The 21919-nt window shown below is 44.3% G+C and overlaps 1 protein-coding gene across 1 annotated transcript in view; it reads right to left on the bottom strand.

The window, feature by feature from the left end:
- LRP4 (LDL receptor related protein 4) overlaps positions 1-21919 on the bottom strand; it is a 73693-nt gene that overhangs the window by 22939 nt on the left and 28835 nt on the right. The window contains exons 2-8 of the mRNA XM_009277591.1: positions 17132-17278; positions 6949-7065; positions 4731-4844; positions 4168-4284; positions 1328-1456; positions 872-991; positions 616-741 (exon numbers count right to left, since the gene is read on the bottom strand). Of these exons, the coding sequence (XP_009275866.1) occupies positions 616-741; positions 872-991; positions 1328-1456; positions 4168-4284; positions 4731-4844; positions 6949-7065; positions 17132-17278 (870 nt within the window). The remainder of the gene's footprint in view (positions 1-615; positions 742-871; positions 992-1327; positions 1457-4167; positions 4285-4730; positions 4845-6948; positions 7066-17131; positions 17279-21919) is intronic.

The raw sequence follows: 21919 nt of genomic DNA, 5'->3' as shown, positions 1-21919 counted from the left end.
AGCTGAAACCAGGACAACCATAACACTAGGGTCTGTTGAAACCCTCCTCTTCTCCATAACCACTCTTATATAAAAGAATGGCTATATGCAAAATGATTACTAGAAAGAGAAAGACTCCTGAGCAAATATCTAAGGGGGAAGCTGACATCCTTAACCTCTAAAACAAAGGCTTTATCCTTCAATTCCACAAAATGCTCTTCTTGATTCCACTGCCTGCTAGAATTGCTTGGCAATTTCACAAGGCAATGAAAGCTATCCAGAACTACCTAGAAGGCATGAGTTAGTCCATTTGACAAAGGCAGCAACTTTGCACACTATTAATGTTTCCAAGTCTGAATGGAATAGTCTCAGAGCTCTGTGGTAATTCATAGTGTAGGGACAGGATAGGAAGATAAAGGAATCTGATATTTGACCAGAAAACACCATCACTTAAGTTCGTTTAAGCACACAGACCTGCACCTGTTTGCAAGCGTATGAGATAGCCTATAGATCCCATTCTTTGGGAAGGACAGAAACTCTAGGCTGAACTTAGTGAAGCAATCCAAAAGAGACTTCACTACCTATTACCTTCAGGATGGAAACATTAGGTATAAGCAGCAAGGCAGCAGGCCAAACCTGTGTTCTCACAGTTCTCCTCATCGCTGTTGTCAGAGCAGTCATCTTCCCCATCACAACGCCAGGACAGACGGACACAGCGCCCTGACTTACAGCGGAACTGGTCAGCTGTGCACATAGATGTAGCTGAGGGACCAGAAAAAGAACAGTACATGAGCAAGAAGGATCAGAAGAGACCCAATTCCAAAGCTAACAGTCCCAAACACTCTTTTGCATCCGCAGAAACTGAACGCTTCCACCAGTTCCCAGCACTCACTGCAGTTCCTCTCATCTGACTGGTCATCGCAGTCGAAGTCTCCATCACACCTCCAGCCAGCATTAATGCACAAGCCACTGTTGCACATGAACTCTCCAGAGCGACAAGGCTGATGAGATGCTGCAGAGATGGTAAAGAATATAAAGAGCAAACTCAGACCAGTGTAACATCCCCAAAGCCCCTCAGCACCACCCTTACACTCCACTATTGTGGAACTTGGTCCAGAATAGACTGCTCCTGGAAACTGCTTTAATTCCTGTATGCAGAAGTGTACTGACTACACAGTTCCTATCACTATTCTCACTTTCCCAAGTTAAAAAAATAAATAAAGAGCCAGCTTATGTGTGAACAATTAAGATTGCTGTCTACACTGCAACCCCTCTCCAGCCAATGCAAAATCCATTTAGGTTTGCAACTCAGATGCTTGGACCAGTATATCACCCTGCACTAACTTACAGCAGTCAGATTCATCAGACCAGTCCCCACAGTCATCGTCGCCATCACAGTGGTAGATGTCCAAGATGCAGCGTCCATATGCACACTGGAACTCCTCCAAGCTGCAGGTGGCAGCTGGAACATCTGATGCTAACAAGGGAATCAAAGAAAAAATGCCTGAGGTGACAGGGCACAATCCAGCTTAGATGCAACCTTCTCAGTCTAATAACAGACTAGAGAGTATTCAATGGAAAGGTGTTTGAAATTACTAGCCATTGCTGCATATCGCTGCATGACTTGTATTACTGAGAGGAACTTGAATACTGTTTGTGCTTCACTGAGGGGCATGTTAAACCTATATATAAAAACACCCATGCAGACAATCCACTAAAAATATAAAAAAAAAAAAAAAAAATTACATAGGATGTAACTTTTCAAGAGCCATTAAGTTCTAGAGAAGGAAACAGCTATGAAGAAGGAAGGGTTGATGGGAAAGCAACACAAAGGATCCAAGAGTATGTCACCTTCTGTCTTATGCTTGAGACACTATGTCTTAGTGCCCTCCAGAAAGTGTTTAAATTGTTTATTAAACCTGAAAAAGGTAGATACAAAAACAGATGGAAAAATACAGATACCCTCTGGGGTAGCTCTATATTAAGGACTGAGGCGTGTCAGAATGCAAGGTTAAACTATGGAATGATTCCTTTAAAATTTTAACAAAAATAAGCACTTGAAGATCAAAGGAAGCAAGCAAGCAGCAAGGTGCCCAGGTCTGCACCTGACCTTTGAGGATTTCCCCCCTCCCTTTCCTCTCAAGCTGTCGCCAAAACAAACCGTGCCTTATCAGTAAGGAGCACGGCCAGACAGATGACCCTGGGCAAAGCCCAGCAAACTTATAGTCAAGGATTTGTCCACTGTTCTCTGTTCAACAGTACACTATGCGGGAAGGGATGAAAACTATTTTGAGTCCCGCACAACAGAATCTGACACCTCTTCTCATACTGTCCAGAGAATGAACTGCATGTTTCAGGCATATGAGTCTTCCAACTGAGGAGCTCTGAAAATAAATCCATTAAACAAAATGGAAAAGAAAGACTGACAGTCTGGGAAGTGAACTACACCTGCCTTTCCAATCTGAAGTAGCGGGCACAGCCTGCAGGCATGCAGTAAGAGCTTTAGTTCAGTGAGTACCCAGTGGCTGGATACTAAAATGTGTGTTAATGTGTTGCCTCACCAAAGGAGCCTGAAAGGAGTGTTTGGGTCTCCTTGAGGAGCAAATCAACTCAGTGACTTAAACTCTCATGTAGTATGATTCAATTATAACACACACACCCCCAAAAGAAACACACACACACACACACAAAAAAAAAAAAAGAAAAACCACACAAAATAGAACAGTATAATCCCACCTTGTCCTAAATGAATGACAAGCAGGATTGGAGATAAGGAAAAGATGACAACCACATGGAGGAAGATAAGAGAAAGGGAGCTAGCCAGACTGAGCTTCTTAGTGAGTTACTTAAAATGCCTTATAGAGACAACTGCCAGCCAGGACTGGAGAAGCATTCCAGCTCAGAGAAGCAGGGGCACCAGTTCTGGGTGCCCCTCCACTCCCATAGGAGCCAAGGTTGAAACATTTCCCCTCCCTTCCCAAGGGCCTATTCATGGCCTGCGGGGAAGCGACAGGCAAGGGAGCGAGAAAGTAAGAGGGGGAAAGGAGAGGGAGAGAGGCTGGCTTCCTCTTAGAGCCCTTTCCTGGCTTAGAAATGTTTGCAGCCCCTGGCTCCCTGCCAACTCTCATTATCTGGAGAGATAAAAGACAACTCCCCCATGCATCCACTCCCCCTGCCCTTCAGGAGCTGGCGGCCCTGATCCCCCTCCCAGAGCCTTTTGAAGTTTCCTGCTATCTAGAACAAATTCTGCAAAATGCTTTTGAGAGCAGGGTGGGGGAAGGGACCACTGCAACTTCCACAGACACTGACAGAACTCACAGACATGGGAGAGGCAGTGGGGGTTAGGAAGGAACATAATAGACTCCCATCCACTCCCCCTGCCCTTCAGGAGCTGGCGGCCCTGATCCCCCTCCCAGAGCCTTTTGAAGTTTCCTGCTATCTAGAACAAATTCTGCAAAATGCTTTTGAGAGCAGGGTGGGGGAAGGGACCACTGCAACTTCCACAGACACTGACAGAACTCACAGACATGGGAGAGAGGCAGTGGGGGTTAGGAAGGAACATAATAGACTCCTGTCCCACTTGCTACAAGCCTGTGAAGGTGGAGGAGAAAACAACTGTTGTGGGCTGTCACAGCCCCCCTTCCCCATCAGTCACATCAGCTTCCAGCTAACTTGTCCTATAGGCCCTTTTCGGACAACGTCCTGCATAAAGCGTCTGAGTCAAGAGAGGCTGGTCAGGCAGGCAGCCCCTGCAGTGTGCCAGCTGGGGACGTGCAGTTCCTGAGGATGCTGTCAGTGGGCAGAGCCCCCCAGAAATTTCAGGCAGGAATCAGACGAGGAAAAAGGAGGGAATAGTTTTCTCCCCTCCCCCCCTGCCCTCCAACTCCTACAGTTTTATATAGAGCTGTATTCAGTAAAGCATAAGCCTCCTGCTCTGACTCAAGGTCACATAGCCATGGGAAGGAACAGAGAAGAGCCAGGCACAGACGAAGTATGCCTGTGAGGTAACACAAGAGAGACATCATTCTCTTGTGCCCTCTGGGGTAGGCAACAGAAGGCAGCATAGCTGCCAGTACAGGCAGGACTAACTTGTTTTTGATCTCTGCTGCAGAAAACATGCCAAACTCCAAGACAGGAGCCAGTCCAAAGGGCTATTTCCTGTGGTTACAAAGCAAGGAGAGCACTTACGGCAATTCTCTTCATCCGAGCCATCCTTGCAGTCTGTGTCACCATCACAGAACCAGTGCTCAGCTATGCAGCTACCGTCACTGCAACGAAACTCCTTCTCCGAGCACTTTCTCATATCTGCAGAGACAGCAACGCAAACAAAGCTTTGGCTTTCCTCAGAGTACCCAGGAAACAACTGCACCATGCTCCTGAAGCTCCTAGGGCACCCACAAATAAGACTGCTCATTAAACCATACATACCCATGTCATGCAGTGCCTGAGCAAAACCATCACTGTTCATTTAACTGACACAGAATGCTGGATTCAAAAGGAATCTGCAGGACTTCACAGTGGTACGTCAAGGAACAACAGGCCTCAAGTGATTTTTGCCTGGCAGGTAAGCCACACAGCCCGAGATCCCAAGCAGCCAGCCCTGGGAATGGAATATCCCACAAGCCCAGCCCAGACAAGCCAGCTGCGAGCCCTTGCCATGCTCAGGGGATCCTGGAACTGCACAGGTTGGAGTCTGTGCAACCCCTTTTAAAGCACTGGCAGGGCAGTATTTGTAGGGCCACATTACTCACCACACTGCTCATCGCTGTTGTCGCCACAGTCGTTGTCACCATCACAGTGCCACAGGCTGCGGATGCAGTATCCATTCTGACATGAGAACTCATCTTCCTCACACTCCCGTGGAGCTGCAGGGACACAATGGAGATAAGGTGAAGGCAAGGCAAGAAATTTACCTTGCAGAACACCAAATCTGTGACATGTTACAAATCGAGCAACATTGTCCTCCAAGGACACGGCAATGTTGGAGAGCTGATTTCACTTCCCCTAACAATACCAGGAGGGACACTGTGAGATTTCTTGAGTGTCTCTCTCCCACTCCATCCGCAAGTCAGTAGTACAGCAGGCTCTAAAACTTGAGAACATGGTTTGGAGGAAGTTCCTGGAGAGAGATGGAGCACCCACCCTGTGCTTGGTTGGAGGAAGTTCCTGGAACAGAGAGATGGAGACACCCACCCTGTGCTGGTATTCTAGCACAGCCCCAAGCCAGGCTCAAGAGACGCCTGCACAGAAAAAAGGCAATCCAGGCCTCTTTTTAAAGGAATTAATAGGCCCTATCATTATCTAACAAATAATTGCTGGTAGAATTATATCTCCACCTTCTTTTCACAACAATGCCAAAGCTATCTTCAAAGGAAAGGAAATGCTCATTGAAAAGGGAGAGAGAAAATTTAAACTTCCTCTTCTGAACACCTCAGTATTTGCAGCCTCATTCCACCCTCTTTGCCAGTGTTCTTAGAAAGCTTGTCTGCAGACCAGTGAGGAAAGGAAATGGACTCCAAAATTAGCACCTGAGGACCTCAATCCAACAGAAACCCTCCTATGGTTACGTGCTAGTCTGAACAACCCCCTAGGAGTCTCTTATTCACAGAACCTTGCCTTCCTCCTTTCATTAGTCTCCAAATCTTTTGATCACACCCTTCTCCACTGTTGTCTTAGATATGAGAGCATTCCAACTTTTTCTGAAAAACAGAAGACCAAACAGACCCAGACCTATAAACCTTTTCTTTCATGAAAACCTTTGAATGGACTGGAAAACTGAGCTTAGTCCTGTGATCCAGAGCATCACACAGGATGTCAAACCCCTGAACCTTGCTTCCCAGCCCTTTGCCCAAAAGGGCAGGCAAAGATCAGGGGCATACTGATCAAAAAGTGAATTAATTTCCACACAAGTATTGGATACAGAATACTTTACAGCCAAGGGCTTTTTTTTTGCATTTCTTGAGATGTGGTTCCTCCATCAGAGCCACTCTGGAGCACCATGCACACAACTTTTGTAGAATTCAAGGGCTGTAGAGTGATGCTTATTAAGCAGCTGCAACCATCTCAACCAGACAGCAAAACAGTTCTGCTCCTAACTGCAGCCCAATGCCAGCCCTAGCAACCAGTGCAGTTTCAGAGAAGCTGAAGCTCCAGTGCTACAAAACACGCTGGTTCTCTGGCACGTGCTGCCAAGTATGGACCTGACGATTTGTTGTGGAGAAGTAAAGTTGTATCCCTGAACACCTTTTGCTAACGGAAGCCAACCACAAGTAACCCTTGTCCTCAACACAAAGGGGAAGGGAGGGGGCGGAACTCCAAAGACTGAGACAAAATTCCCTCCATTTTAGTAATCTGTAGAAGCACAACGGCAGTGCTTAGAGCTAGCAGCCTGCAATGGCAGGTCTTTTGAAGATGGCGCCTCACATCGCAGCAGTCAGTCAGCTTTCAGGGTAACTGGTCTCTGTGTGGGCAGCATCCCTACAGCACCTCCCTCTCCTCAGGGAGCTCTGTTTGAAGGGAGAGGATGCTGGGGACATCTGCCCGGCACAGCAGAAAAGTCAGACAGTGGAACCTGAGGCCGCAGGAAGTCAGCCAGACAGGCAGTTCAGTAGGATTTGGCAGGGGTTAGGTGTTTCCACGAACAGGGGAGGACATGAAGAGCTCAGCTCAGGGAAGTGCTTCATGGGACATTAACTAGCAAGGCTGCAGGGCATAAACGGTTCTCCAGCTGGATGGAGAAGCATCCCCTCCCCCAGGACATGCAGCTGAACAGCAAGCCAGGTGCCAAGGCAGCAGGGCTTACGGACATCAGGTACACACCTCTGTCAGAGGCAGGATATAGCTTATTACAAGCCAAAGGTCTGATTCAGTGGATAAACTCTCACATTCCTGTAATAAAAAGGATCAACTTTCCCCGGCCATGGCAGGCAGGCACTGCACCCACCCTCTCCCCTCAGAGAAGTGACTTACGGCAGTCCTGTTCATCAGAATCATCCTCACAGTCATTGTCTCCATCGCAGACCCACGACCGGCGGATACACTTCCCGTTGTCACAGTGGAAGTCCAAGGGGGAGCAAGTGGGCAGCACTGCAACAGCAAAGAAACACCTCATGGAGCTGCAGCCAGCTTCCTTCCTGAAAGAGAAGTTCCTTCCCTCCTGAGGGAAGAGGGCTACACCTCTTAGCAACAAAAGGCATAAAATTTCAAGTCATGAGGAGGAGCTGTCCCTCAGATGGGGGGCCAAGGTAGGTCTGTAGCTTGGCAGTCTCTCCTCCCCAGAGAAGCACTGACCTTTCCACAATAAAGTAGCTGCCACAATTCCCCCCCAGAATTCCTTTTTTCTCTTTCATCCCTGAGCCTGCTGTCCTCCCATAACTGCAGTTGTTTTATAACAAGCAAAATTACATTATCAGCATCTTTCCTGCATGCTTCCCAGTGCAGTCCATCCTGTTTCTATTACACAGCAAGTTCTTTAGGGTGAGAACTATTGGAAGCAATGTTTATGGGAACAGGATTTTGCAAGGTACATGCTACAGTGTGTGTTCCAGCACGAGGACTCTGTCAGCATTTTTGTCTAACAAACCTGCAAGGAGAAGCTTAGAGGTGGGAATCCACTGCTGGGGATAATTCGCTGTACCTCGGGTGTGGGCAATAGAGTCCAAACCCTGCTAGAGGTCTCCAGAAGGGACAGAGGAAGGGGGCAGGCATGGAATGATACTTGCCTACACAGGAGTCTGCTGGCAATGGAGTGGAACCACAAATCCACAGTGTTTGAAGAGGCCTGGAACCACAAAGCTGGAATTCAAGGGGGAGCATCAGCCCTGTCCTTCCCCCCACAGATGAGAGGAACACTCAGCCCCGGGAGGTTCATGCTTTTAAGTGCTGCCAGCTGTGGTAGGGAAGGGGCTGCATAAGACTGTTCCTGACAGGTGTGTTCTCCAAAGAACAACGTTCACTCAGCCATGTGAAGGGGCGAGGGCTGGAGAGGCTAGTCCCTGAAACCCTTTCATCCCAGCCCAGCTTGCTGACAGCATCTCCCATCTGTCACCAGGCAGGCCAACCCTCTTCTGTTATGCTGCTACTTCTTCCCCTGCCAACGCTATCCTGGAGGTGGGAGCGCAAGGGGAGGGAGGCGGGTAAAAGAAGAAGGTGGAGATAGCAGCCACACACACAAGGAGGAGGATTTAATAAGGAGAACAAATAGTCACATTTTCAGCTTTTCCAGCTTCCTGAACCCTCCGTTTCCCCTTGGCCCAGGACTGCTGCCAATGTCCTGTGAAGCAGCATGGATTACACTATACAGAATAATTCACTGCTCTCTATAGCAAGTCCTCCAACATTTCTCACCAAGGGCCTGTCCTAAAAGCCTCCCATCCTACGAATACACTAGTGCAGTTAAATTCAGACCTGCTCTAACATCTCTTTTTCTAACGACAAATTCGGATCATCTTCTCAGCCGTTCTGCAGTATGGCAGGCATAGGCATCTCTGTGTCCGAGAGGACATCACTGCAGACGTCACTGCTCTCAACGCTGAACCCTGCACTAGGTGACAAAATACAGAATCTGGCACTGGCCCTTGGGAAAAGGTTCTTCCCATCATGTCCAGGATGCCCCATGCAGATATATGTCCAGGTCAGATCCAGCTACTTCTAGGCCCCAGGGAGGTATGAAGGAGAGGGAAGCATACAAATCTGTGTTTTCACCCCACAGGTTTGACACCACCCTGGTCTTCCAATGGCTGACCCATTTCCTTACATTGCGCTTTCTCTGAGCACCCCTGTGCTGCTGCATCAAAATGGAGAGGGAGCTTCCCCTTCTTCCCCTGGGCAGGCAGAAGGGGAAAACATCCCCGTTCCCAAACTCTGCTTCCAAACAAAACCAAGACAGATATTTGGATTCAGAGGGTCAGTCCTACAGATCAGCCCTCTCTCCCCCAAGCACAACTTCCATACACTGCACACTGAGCAAACCTTCCCCGGCCTCAGCTGCGGTTTCAGGACTAAGACCATCCCCCCAGCATATGCTTTTCTGTCTGCTCTCCCTGGTCCCAGCGTGACTAATCACCAAAGGACTGCACAGGAGCCACCTGGAAGGGAATTTGCATGCTGACTCTCCAGGGGAGAATTCTTCAGGCTCCCAGAGGGTTAGGCCATTAGCGCTGGTTCAGAGCCGATACCATTATCCCACTGAACTGCTGCATCGCTTCACGAGGTAACGATACAAAATGAAATTCCACCCCTACAGGGAGCAGTTCAGCCAATTTCATACTCCCTCTAAATATAAAAATTGAGCTTCAATCACAGGGGAGGGGGAGCAGGGGGAAGAGGGTGAAACACAAACTGCCACATACAAAGGAGGACCACCTAATTCCCACCCCAGCAGACAGCAAGTGTGTGCCAGCCCAGACAACACGGGGGTGGGGAGGGTGGTGGTGTATAAATCCCCTTCTACAGGATTCTCATGCAGGAGCTCTCTCCTTTAAATGAGAAAGAAAAAACACAAACCCACTTAAGACAAAAAAAACCTAATGAACTGCTGATGTCTCATAGAGCAGAGGAACTGCCAATGGGATCAGGGCAGGGATCCACGTAAACTCGTAACCTGAATCTAATAATGGTCAGAAACAGATGCTTCAAAAGGAAATGCAAGAGATTCTGGGAGCAGCTTTCACACAGGGGTAGTCTCTTCCTAACCCCCTCTTCCCAGTTCTGCCCTCCCAATCCACGATCCCTTCTCCCCATGAAAAAGCAAACTGCCTACACAGAAACTTTCCTGTGTTTCCTCCTATTCGTTCTAAACACGTCAGGCTTCAGTTCCACTGTACAGCCCTTTGCTCTAGGGTTGTTATTATTCCGCCCTTCTGTTGGTCATTTATTACTTCATATTTTGATGAGTTTTATTCCTGTGGAGTTAAAGCTGAGGGCATACCATTAGCCCAGAGTTAATGTTTAGTACTGTTGTAAATATATCCAAAGTGTTTGTAAATTTGACATTAAGAGGAAATTCAAAAGTTAAGAGGTCACACTTAGGACATTCAAACAACCTCCACTATATTTTGTTCTGACATCATGGAGCAGCTATACAATTTGTAAGTGTATTCCTTTAACTTACATAACTCATTTTAAAAGCCACGCTTCCATGATCAGAAGAAGAGTACATGGTAGTACAAATGAAGCAGTACGAACTCCTTTCACTGCCAGAGATGGAGCAAGAACTCTCTGGACAAGCTAGATTAGCATCTAGAAGACTGGAAACAGAACCCCTGTATTCTCTTCCCAGCTTGATATTGATGCTTGCATGACCATGGGACAGTTCTGTCTCTTTAGCCCCACTTCCCCAACCTGTAAAATGAAGAATATTTATTACTTCCTAAGAAAGCTGCAAGTCCTTCATAGGCACTGCTTCCACTGATGAGAAAATAATCACAGATTGCACTAACATGCTTTCACCACTACTCATAGCAGGATTAGGTAATGCAACAGTAAACACAGTTAAGCCTCATCCTCCCTTCCCTGCTCAGTTCCAGCTTGATCTCTCCATATCTATGCAAAGAAACAATATTTTCCTAAAAGAGATGAGCAAAGGCAAGTCCTAGGATGGAGTTGAAGACAGACAAATGCCCAGACAGACAGGGACTAACCCGCCTCTCCAGGCAGAGCAGAGAGGCAGGATGGGGAACAAGCCCAAGGAAGGGGAGCCGGTGGGAAGAGCTAGCCTGGGCAGCGACAGCCCAAGAGAGCACATCTGTCATCTGACAGTGAGCAACACAAAAAGGCCTTTGAACTTCCAACGATTTCCCTGAGCTCATCCCTCTGCATGGTCACACTGGACATCATCCAAGGTTTCAGCAAAGCTAGGTCTATCGTAAGCCTGCTACTCCTCCCCCTCTCCCAACTCCTATTACACAGGGCGCTCTTTTATGGCTGATCAGAAAGGGAAGGGGGAGGGAGGAGGAAAAGGGAAGTTTATAAGGTGAAACACAGACTGAATCACGTCCCACTGTCCTTTGAACACTCTATCCCTGTTGCCTGTGGTGAGCAGGTTGCTTTGTACCCAAGGACAGCGAGCGACTGATGTTCAGAGCTCTGGAGCTCAGCAGTTTGAACAATACCACTTGTTTAATTAGACAAACTCTCAGTCATGTGAAGAATGAGAAGTTAATTTCAGAAATAAATACAAACTCACAAAAAATTCATGCTACCTACATTAGAGACAACTGCAGCCTGACCCCCAGCTAAGTCCACACTCATGCATGTGTATGAGCACATACATACACACAAACATAGATCTGTGCTGACATCTGTAGCACAGTGGGCAGTAAGTCCAGAAACAAGAATAGAGGACGTTAGTCCACTCTCAGGAAGAAATAGGACATACTGCATTTTACTAACTACATTTTGGAAAATCTAGTTCCAGAATAACATAAAATGTTTCCAATCACACTGCTGAACTGTATTTAAGGATGTTGCTGGTCAAAAGAAAAAAAAGAGAGAAAAAAAAAATTAAAAAGAGTATCGGCACTCAATCTTTCACAGCCCGTTGATCACAAGCGCTCTGCCCGAGGGGGCACTGCACTGATTCTGATGCCTTTTAAAGGAAACACACATACTCCAAGCCCAATAAAATGAAAAAGTATGGTTGCAGATATGGAACTGGTACCTTTTCAAGAGAAACTTGAACTCTTGTTAAGAGTTCCTAATTAGTAAAACTTGAAGTTTAGAAGTGAAGCTTCACCTGAGCTCCTGCATCTGAGCTCAAGACTGGTGACTAAATGAAGGGCAGAGGGAAGATGATTCTTTTAAAGTTTCCATTAATTTTAGTAAAAGACCTGTGAGATTTTTATCCTCACGTCACCTCAAAAAATTTTGTTGTGGGACTCATAAGCAGGCTATACTGATACCCCTGTTCCTGGCAAGGAAGAGACCCTCTCCTAGGCTTGAATGAGTTGTAGCTCAAGAGGAACTGCCTAAATTTCCCAATGAGATGGGAACAACAGACCACTTTCAGTAAGCTTTAAGGTAAAAGGATTAAATTCTTCTTCAGTCCCTTTAAATGAAAAAGTATTGTACAACAGTGCATGGAGCTAAGCAAGCAAGTCTGTGTCCCACGGAGCTACACGTTTACAAGTTGATTAGGTATGATACAGATCCAAAATTCAGAGCAAGAAGGCTCTAGTGGGGGATGGTTATGAGGGGGGCTGGCGTATCTTAGGAGAAACAGAACTATTTATCAATCCTCAGGCCAAGTTTACTCAGTTGTCCTTTCACCCTTGCAACAGGAAGTAACACCACGCTGGACTTCAAAGCGCATGCAGGAGGACAGAATGAAAACCATTCCTCCGCTTGCATGCAGCTTTCGTTAGGGACAGTCCAAAGTAGTCTCTGTTGGCACAAGGCAGGAAGGCAGCTGAGCTATTCTGTGCATGTGTAGCAAGGGCTTCCAAGCCAGACACTGTCAGCAAGCCAGAGAGCTGACACCAGATAAAGTCTATGAAGCTGGCATGACAGCTGGGAGGTTGCTTATTGCTATTATTACTACAGCACTCTGGCTTGTAAACATGATCCAGAGCAGGAAGCAAACATGTCATGGAATAATTGGCTCCCATCACAGCAGGGCTTCAGACTTGCAAGAAGAACAGTTCCTGTCACAGCCAGGTAAGCAGAGGCAGGGCTCTCCCAAAAACGATGGGAAAATACCTATGAGAAGCAGACATTACAAGGACACCAATACAAGTGGAAAATGTCTGGGGTGTGCAGAAAGGGTAACAGCTGAGGAAAAACTTAGTGCAACTGACTCAAAAAGTGGGAATCTGTTTTATAGTTTGTAACAGAATATAGTTTGTAACAGAACATTAAAAAAAAAAAAAAAAAAAAAAAAAAAAAAAAAAAAAAAAAAAAAAAAAAAAAAAAAAAAAAAAAAAAAACAAACCAACAAAAAGCCCAAAACACACCACATTTTAAGAATTTATCTCAAAACTGAAAATCTCTCCAAAAGGAAGGAACATTCCCTGTGTCTGCTCTTGTTTTTCATAGCTGCAACTCCTCTCACTCACGACCAAGTAACTTCCCCCCCCCCCCCGTGCATTTCAAGTTATCTGTCATTCTTTAACTGAAATGAAAGATTACCAGTTCAAGGCTAGAAAATTGCATTAATATTGAATTTAGTAAACTCCAATCAACTACTCAAGTATATGCAGTGCTATATAGACACAGATGCAAGATTGAATCTTGACTTGCTAAAGTAATTTTCACCTTTCCCCCACGCCGTGTTTTACTCTCTTGCTTTATTAGGAGTCCAGCAGTCCAATGTCTTCCCGTTCTCCTCTCCCTTTCCCAAGGAAGTAGACAAAAATCTCTCAGGAACTCATTCTTGTTGTTGTACCAGCTTACAGTATACATATGAGCTGATACACTGAAGGAAAAGTAGACCATAAAACAAGCATGGTTGCAGCTTTCTTTCTCTGGAAAGTTAGGACATTCACAGGAGAAAAAAGAAAAATCTGTAACTCTGTAAAATTAGCTTGCAGCAGACCAGTGGAAATGTGGGATTCCTTGCAATCACTCCTGTTTATTCTTCTGATCAGAGACATCTACTTGATGATATTATAATTTCTGTCTTTAAAACTCAGAGCTGTACTTCCAGACATTGCTGAAAAAGAATTCCGACAGCTCTAGCATCTCAGAATAGTCCATATAAGTGGTTGCACAGACTTAGGTTCATGAGTCAGAACAAACCACTGGGCTCACCCCAGCATGAAGACTAGCCCCATGGTTTTTGAGGCATCTCACTAATTTTTTTAACTAGGCCTTTAATTTATCTGGGACTCGTAGGATGATTTCATCAGGACAACCCAAACCTACAGCTCAATATTTGTACTAAAAAGAAATTCACCAGTTTCAGATCTGGTATAAGTCAATAAATAAAAAATAAATTAAGTTCAAAACAGAGAAGTTGTCCAAAATTTCACTCCAACCAGAACACTGCATGCATGTCACAGACAAACGGCCAGGGAAGGAAAGAAAATCTGTGAACTGACTGTTCTCATGTACTATGTGCAAGCATCAGTGCTGATTTGTGAGAAGCTTAAATTGATTTAAAGTTCAAGTTGCTGTTCCAAGGGGCTCACACCCCACCCCTGCTCTTGCACTCCTGCTGCCTTCTCTATGCTTGGCACAGTCAGCAAACAGATCAAATGGAAAGTTAACCCCACAAATGAGTACACCTTCATAAGGCTCCTGTATGCCAAGCAAAAGAGAGGGGTTTAGCAAGTGATCTGCTCTAGCAAAAAGTTTCAGTGCCATAATAACTAAGCAAGATAGGAAATAGCACAGGCAACTACCACGAACCTACAATGTAGAGTCGATCTAGTTCTCACAAGCTAACAATAATATCACATAGCTAGACTTGTAATGAGCAGCTACTCGGAGCAAGATTCAGCAGGCTTAATGGAATAAGTGTTCTTAGGGCCCCTCCACTGCAACCTCGCATGTGTGTGCTGAAGCCATGCACTTAACATTTCTATAGAGCCCTTAGCCCCATTGCTTAACTTTTATTTTTGCTTTCTTCTTTCCACTAAATTGCACTCAGAGTACTTCTGGCTGTCAGATAAAAAAAGTCCTCCTCTTCGTATTTATTCTACTACAATGCAATATTTAAAAAGGCAGTTCAGATTCTAGTCCTTCCCCTTGAGTCACTTTTCTACTCTGTATAAATGCAGCTCTATCTCCCCTCCCATCTTGTCAAATCTACTGTCCTTCTCTGTACATGCTAGCTTACCTCTCTCACTAAATTGCAGAGACCTACAACACAAGTCATATTCCGAATGAGATGTTTAAACATTCCCATCTTACATGTGCTGCTTTCTAGACAGCTCCCTTTGCTTCAGTCTTATTTCTCCCTTTGCCTTGTCAGAAACTGTAAATTAAAGAAGGCAGAAGTCAAACCCAGTTCCTACATTCTCTGCCTCACTTGGTTGTCTGCCTCTACTTTATATACTTCCCAACCTCCAGTGCCTGAGAGTATCAGCAGATTGATCACAATTCACTACTACTCCCTAGTTTGCACAGCTTCCATTCAAATCCATATGGGCCAGATTTCCTTAATGTATTAGGGATACACCACAACCACAGCTTTACTGTGCAAGACCAAAAGGTTCCTCTCGCCCAGGCCACGGAGAGAGACATGATGCAACAGCAGATGCCAAGAGAAGAGTGTAAGCACATAGCATGCAAGTAAACATTCTTCCTCAAAAGACAAAATCTGCCTCTATTTGTGATACAAGGACTTCCCAAACAAGAGATGGCATATTCATCTTAACAGCCCTCAATGGATTTTACATCCATAAACTCATCAGATTGCTTTCTGAGAATGTTTGAAATTTCAGAATCAATGTTTTGTGGCAAGGAGATCCACAGCTTAAGTATATGTTGATTGAACAAGCAACTCTTGTTAGCTTTGAACCACCTCCTGCTAGTTCCTATGGAAGGTCTTATCCCTCCTGCCCCCAATCCTACCACGCCTGCTTAGCTTAAAAACCTTTGGTGTTGGATTTTGTTGAAGTACAAAGTAGACCTTATCAACAAGTATCTCTTGTCTAAATCATTACTGACTCTTTCAAGGCGTTCCAATAGATTTGTGAAGCATGACTTCCCCTTACAAACACCAACACCCACCCAAAAAACCAAAACAATGCACAAAAAAAAAAACCCCAAAACCCAACCCCCAACCTGCCCCCCCCCCAAAACCCCAAAAAAAAAAAAAATCTTCTGCCGTGCTCAGTAAGAAGCCAGCAAAACCAGTTTAGTTATTGGATATGCCTTACCTCCCCAAGCCCCTTATTCCTGCTCAACTTCTCCTTTTTTCAGCCTGTGCATTTGAGTACAGCCTCCTCTCTCCTGTTCTTTGGAGATTTTAATACTATTTCTTCAGTTCCCAGATCCTCATGTCCTCTTTCTTGAGCATGGCAAGTTCTCAGATTCGCACTTTTCTTCACTGGATGTAAACATGCAGGTTTTCCTTCCACTTTCTTTGATTTCTCCAGTTAAGGTCACTTCCTTGCCCAATAACCCTTTCACTAAGCATCTTTAAACCAAACACTGATCACCTCAGTTTGCAGGTAACCTATTTTTCAAAACCCCATTTTTCACCCAAGGTCTTCCACGTTGCTCACTATTTGCAAAATTACAAGAAACAAGAAGTGAGAAGGAAACAAATTTTCACAAAGCTGGGTTGAGATCTCCCACACTTAAGGAAGAAGAGATTCTCCAAAACAATGTGTCAAAGATGAGGAAAGCTCCTTTCCTTACAGCAGTCAACAGTGGAAACCAGGGAAGGCTAGAGAAACATCCAACAGAGGAAGATAAATTCCTCAATCATGTTCATTGACAGGAGCCCTAAATCTTCAGCTCTAGGGAAACTTTCAAGAAAGGAGTTCCATGAAATCGGGCCTTTTTTTTCCACCCTTCAATTCTACCATGGTCTGTGGAATCCAAAAAGATGAGGTAAGAAAGCAACTTACTTGTGGCTCCAGGGAAAGAGGTTTTCTCCATTCATCTATATTGTGCTAAACCCACTAAGAGTGACTCTTCTTACCAGTTCTCACCTAGCTGGGCTCACAGATGCTGACACTATGCAGATACACAGTAGCTGCAGGGTAACTTTTCTCAGCAGATCCCAAGATCAATGAATGCTGATTACAGTGCTTACCTTTTCCTCCCTTCACAGGGCAGCCAGGACAGAAACTAGAATGTTACTTAAGAGGGCAGACACCCTCAATACACTTCTTCACACTGCTTATTTATTTTCCATTAATATTTATAGCAAACCCATATAATTTAGTTCACAGCGCTTTTGCAAGGGTGGGAAAAAAGAGGTATTTCTCTCTGTCCCTCCTATCACTCTAAAACATTCACGTCCAACAGCCATCTAAAACCAGCTGCAAAAGGCAGAGTTAGGCTTTCACTGGGTTTTATGTCAGTGGACACTGGCTCTGTTAGACTCTGTGTACTGAAGTCAGTCAAAAGTATGTCATCTACAGTGTTAAACATTTGTCATACAAAAACTAGGATGTGCCTTTAAAACAGAGAAGCACCTGCGGAGAAAAAGTTAAGACATTCCGTTTTCACAAACACAAGTCAAGAATGGTATTCTTACTGCAGCCATCTTCATCACTGTGGTCCCCACAGTCATTGTCTCCATCACATTGCCACTGAGCAGGGATGCATGTGCATTCACCAAAAGCACTGACAGCACATGTAAAATGATTACGTCCACAGGAGCATTCGGTGCTACTTGTAACACCTGTAAAGGAACAAACAAAGCAAAAAGATATTTTGAAGAGATCCTTCTATTTTAGGGTAAATGCGTTAAATACAAAGTGACATCACAGTTTATCTCCATGTACACACTATATGTATGAACACATACTCTACTGCAAAAGGAAAACATTCACCCCCCTCACACTGTTGAAATAGGAGATCAAGTACTGTGCACAGTTTCCTGGAATGGGGCTATTTGAAGGCAACAGCAAATAGCAACCTGCCAAAAAGAGACTTGGGAATCAGTTAGCTGAAAAATAACTCAACACTAGTCACAATCAAATTCAAGGAATCCCAGGTATCAGAACACCCTTTTTATTTTACAAACTCAGTCTTCTCCTGGAGCACAGTGCTGCTGCTGCTCCACTTAGTTCTGACACCACAACAGAAGGGATAGCAAAGATTCTACTTCAGAGAGTTATCTGGGGTCTTCTCCAGACCCTGAACTTTCTAGATGCAAACCTTTTACATGTCACTGCTTTAGACGTTTCAGACTCCAGTGAAAGAAAGAAAAAAAAATAAATCCTTTCTTATTTATCTGTAGAGATTAAACTGTGACATTATCCTGTGCATAACTGACATTTATGAAAGCAGGAGAAGAGGATTTTCAACTCTACAAACTGATCAAAAGAAAATGCAGTCCAAATGTCAATATATAATCTGATAAGAACATTTTCTTCCAGCCTTAAATTTAGCTTAAGGAGCTCCCAACCCTTTTTTCCCCTCTCCTAGCTACAGAACAATACTCTGCACAACTCTTGACTCTCACCCCTGTGCAAATGCAACTATTTACAATATTATCCCACACATTCTCTTAATAAATCTCTACCTCAAGAGAGAACAGGCTATAGCCCACCTCTCGAAAAGGAAAAGTCATGCCTGAACTTCTGTCTGACATTATCTAGACAATCTATATAATCAATATCACTGTTAAACAAATGATTATTCTATCAATCAACAACCCCCTCAGGCTAGTCAGTGACTGGATTCTTTTTGCATGGTTCCTTCTTTCTGTAATTCAAACAAACCTAAAGCTCTTAGATTAAACAATAGATCATAAAGAAAGAAGTACAGAAGGATACCTGCCCCAAGGGGTAGTTATATGCATCCTGAACTATTTGCAGACTTTTTGATCTCATTTGTTACATCTAGTGTATCTGTGATGAACCATGAGCTGTAGCAACCTAAGCAAAAAAAAAAAAGCCTCATAATTTCCTTATTTTCCCTTCTAATTGAGAAAAGCTATATCTACAAAATTTTATGTAACTATTCCGCAACTCTCAACAGCAGAATTCCCTCCAGCAAAGACATCCACTTGTGCAAGTTAAGCTAAGTTTTAATTTTAGAGGGGATGCACTTCTTTCTTGAGGAACAATTCCATGATAAGTTTCTTCTGCAACAAAACTGGCTGAGGAGGTTTCTGCCAGCCTCTGCTGCCTGCTCCCAACAAACTATTTTCCAAGCACATCGACAAGCTGCTGAATTGGGCCAACGAAATTGGTTGGGACATCTCCCTTCACAGACTGCCATGGGTGTAACAACCTTTTATTCTTTCCCCTATCTCTGCTACAAGTTCTCTTTAACAGGTTTAGTAGAAAACATACATCTCAAGGTATTACTGTATCTGCTACAGAAAGTGGCCAATATCTGGTGTTACAAGGGACAGAGGCAGGAAGAACATGAGATGAATAAGGAACAGAAAGAAGGAAAGGCAAATGAAAGAGGGCGGAGTGGTCAGATCCTTCAAGGAATTGCCAGGTATGGCCAGGGCAAAGGCTGACTCAAAAAGACAGCAAGTGGGTGATGTAGAGTCAGAAGGCAAAAAAAGCAGCACAGACATCCCCTAAGGAAAAGCAATGCATCATCTATGCAACACATCCAACTATTAGAAATAAACACCAGGAAATTCAGAAGAACCACAAACCTCCCCAAAAATCAAACAGGTTCCTTCAAACTGGCAGCACAGGAAATTCAGGACAAACCACCTTCTGCTGTTGCCTATCACTATTTAGAAAGGCAGAACTAGCTGTATATTGTATCCAAGGTAGCTGCTGTTTAAATCACCTTTTCCAAAGCAATTTTTCTACCATTATCCTCAACAGTACCCCAAAACACTTATCCCAGCTACTTTAAGCTCCAATACCCCTTCCTGTTGGAGTACACGAAGACAATCATCATCCTTATTACCCCTAGAAAAAGACAAATACAAAAGTACTAGTGACTGGCTCTATCTTGCCCAGGCTCCACCATGTCTTAGGGTAGCTTCACCAACAGGAAAGGATCAAACATCAAGGTAACCAATTCTTAAACTAGGGGAATATATTTAATAATTTCTTTCTGGATAAGCACAAATGAGAGAGTTGGGGAAAAAAGTAAAAGCGAGTTATTTTAGCTCCTGAATAGCAGCATGGAGGTACAGCTCTGCAACAGCAGAGAAAGAATTAGTGCAGCTGTCCCAATCTGCAAACTGCAACTTCATCTGCTGTATTGTCAAACACAGTTATCTTCAAAAGTTACTACTAATATCAGGTTATATATATATCCACACATGTATTAAATCTGTTCTTCCCACCTCATTAAAGTTGTTGTGTTCAATCATCTCTGGTTTGTGTTTTTACCATGCTATAGAAACTGCTGGAAGCTGAAGGATACATTATGACCCAGATACCAACACTCTCTCCTATGCACTAGCCTATATCTGTAGTACTATTATGTGAGCATACTTTTCTTAACTAGTCCAAATTATGACCTTTGTGAGTCTAATGCTTTGTGATTTGTGACCTATAGGGTAAGTAACCTTCTAGTCATTACAATGATGCATTTTATAAACCATGATTTACACTAGTCTTACACTTGGACAAGTACAGCACATTATTGTTCAGAGAGCACACTAATTCCAACCTATAAAGAGTACCAGAAGAACCAATCCTGGATGACTAGTCTTTATCCAGTAAAAAGAACAGGTTGAATGAAACCCTGGAGTCCCTGCAGACAGGAGGAATTTTCTCAATGATTTCAATGTGGACAGTATTTCACCCTTGGTGTCCCATGATTATTTCCCAGTGCTCAGAGCTCCAGTGACATTACCCTGTGGTCCTGGTTTCGGCTGGGATAGAGTTAATTTTCTTCCTAGTAGTTGGTATAGTGCTGTGTTTTGGATTTAGCATGAGAATAATGTGATAACACACTGATGTTTTAGTTGTTGCTAAGCAGTGTTTATACTAAGTCAAGGACTTTTCAGCTTCCCATACTCTGCAAGCGAAGAGGTCCACAAGAAGCTGGGAGGTAGTGTAGCCAGGACAGCTGACCCAAACTGGCCAAAGGGATATTCCATACCATATGATGTCACGCTCACTATATAAACTGGGGGGAGTTGGCTGGGGAGCAGTGATCGCTGCTCGGGGACTGGCTGGGCATCAGTCAGTGGGTGGTGAGCAGTTGCAAAACTTGTTTTTTGTTTGGGTTTTTTTCCCCCTGCATTTTTGTTTCTCTCTCTCTCTCTCTCTCTCTCTCTCGTTGTTTTACTTTCCATTACTATTATTATTATTATTATTTCAAGTATTAAATTGTTCTTATCTCAACGCACGAGTTTTCTCACTTTTGCTCTTCCGATTCTCTCCCCCATCAGACCGGGGCATGGGGGGAGGGTGAGCGAGCTGCTGTGTGGTGCTTAGTTGCCAACTGAGGTTAAACCATGACACCCTGTAACTATATCTGTAACAGTAGAAGGCCAGGAAGGATAAAGATGAGAAGCATGTTTTCTCCAACTCCCTCAAAGACAAACGGAAGTAGTGCACTTGGTGCAAGAAGCCTCAATGGAAAACTTACTCTTTAACATCGATGTCTCATTAAGCATAGGGAGCGTGAGACAGAAGACTAACCAAGCGCGCATTAGGGAGGAACATAAACCTCCAGTGTCACGTTTCAATCCCAGTTAATCAGGGGTCCAGGAACAGGATGGAAGTCAGCACTTGCTGTTCAGGCAACTGGACCAACAATCAAAGCAGACATATCTACTTACACTTCTGCACATTCTTCTGGAGCAGGAACAATGAGAGGTACCTCTAGGCTTAGCCATGACAAGCGTTTTTCCTAAAACTTTTCATCACACTGCAGGCTTGGACATTTTACCAACCCTGTATATTCAAAAATCATTGCACTTACGCAGGAGGCAAAAACCCAACGTATTTTAACAATGTAATATATACAAAACAATACACAAAAGCTAAACAGAGGCATTGCCAGGTGCTGAGCTGACATCACTCAACTTTCCTGGCCTCTCTTGATACCTCACGTGACCACCACACAAGTTTCCTACTCTCTCACTTGCCCATGGGTACAAGCAACCAAAAAATCATTTTCACTGTCTGTAGTTTGGTTCTCTCCAGATGCAACAGCAGCAGGATCCAGTAACCAAACAGTTTTCATAGCAAAGTATTATACAAACAGCCTCCAGATTTTAAAAACAGGAAGTCAGTCTAAACACAGACCTCATACTTAACATCTGCCATCACCTTAAATTTAGCATGGTATGCTCAGTTTCTTCAGATTCTTTCCAAATACCCTCCACATCTTCATGTTTATCTGACAAATGAAACATCTCCTGAGGGAGGGAGGGAGGGCT

This window comes from Aptenodytes forsteri, unplaced genomic scaffold (genome assembly GCF_000699145.1).
Source record: "Aptenodytes forsteri isolate BGI_AS27 unplaced genomic scaffold, ASM69914v1 Scaffold146, whole genome shotgun sequence".
NCBI classification, from domain to species: Eukaryota; Metazoa; Chordata; class Aves; order Sphenisciformes; family Spheniscidae; genus Aptenodytes; species Aptenodytes forsteri.
This window is presented reverse-complemented; position numbering and strand designations above follow the sequence as displayed.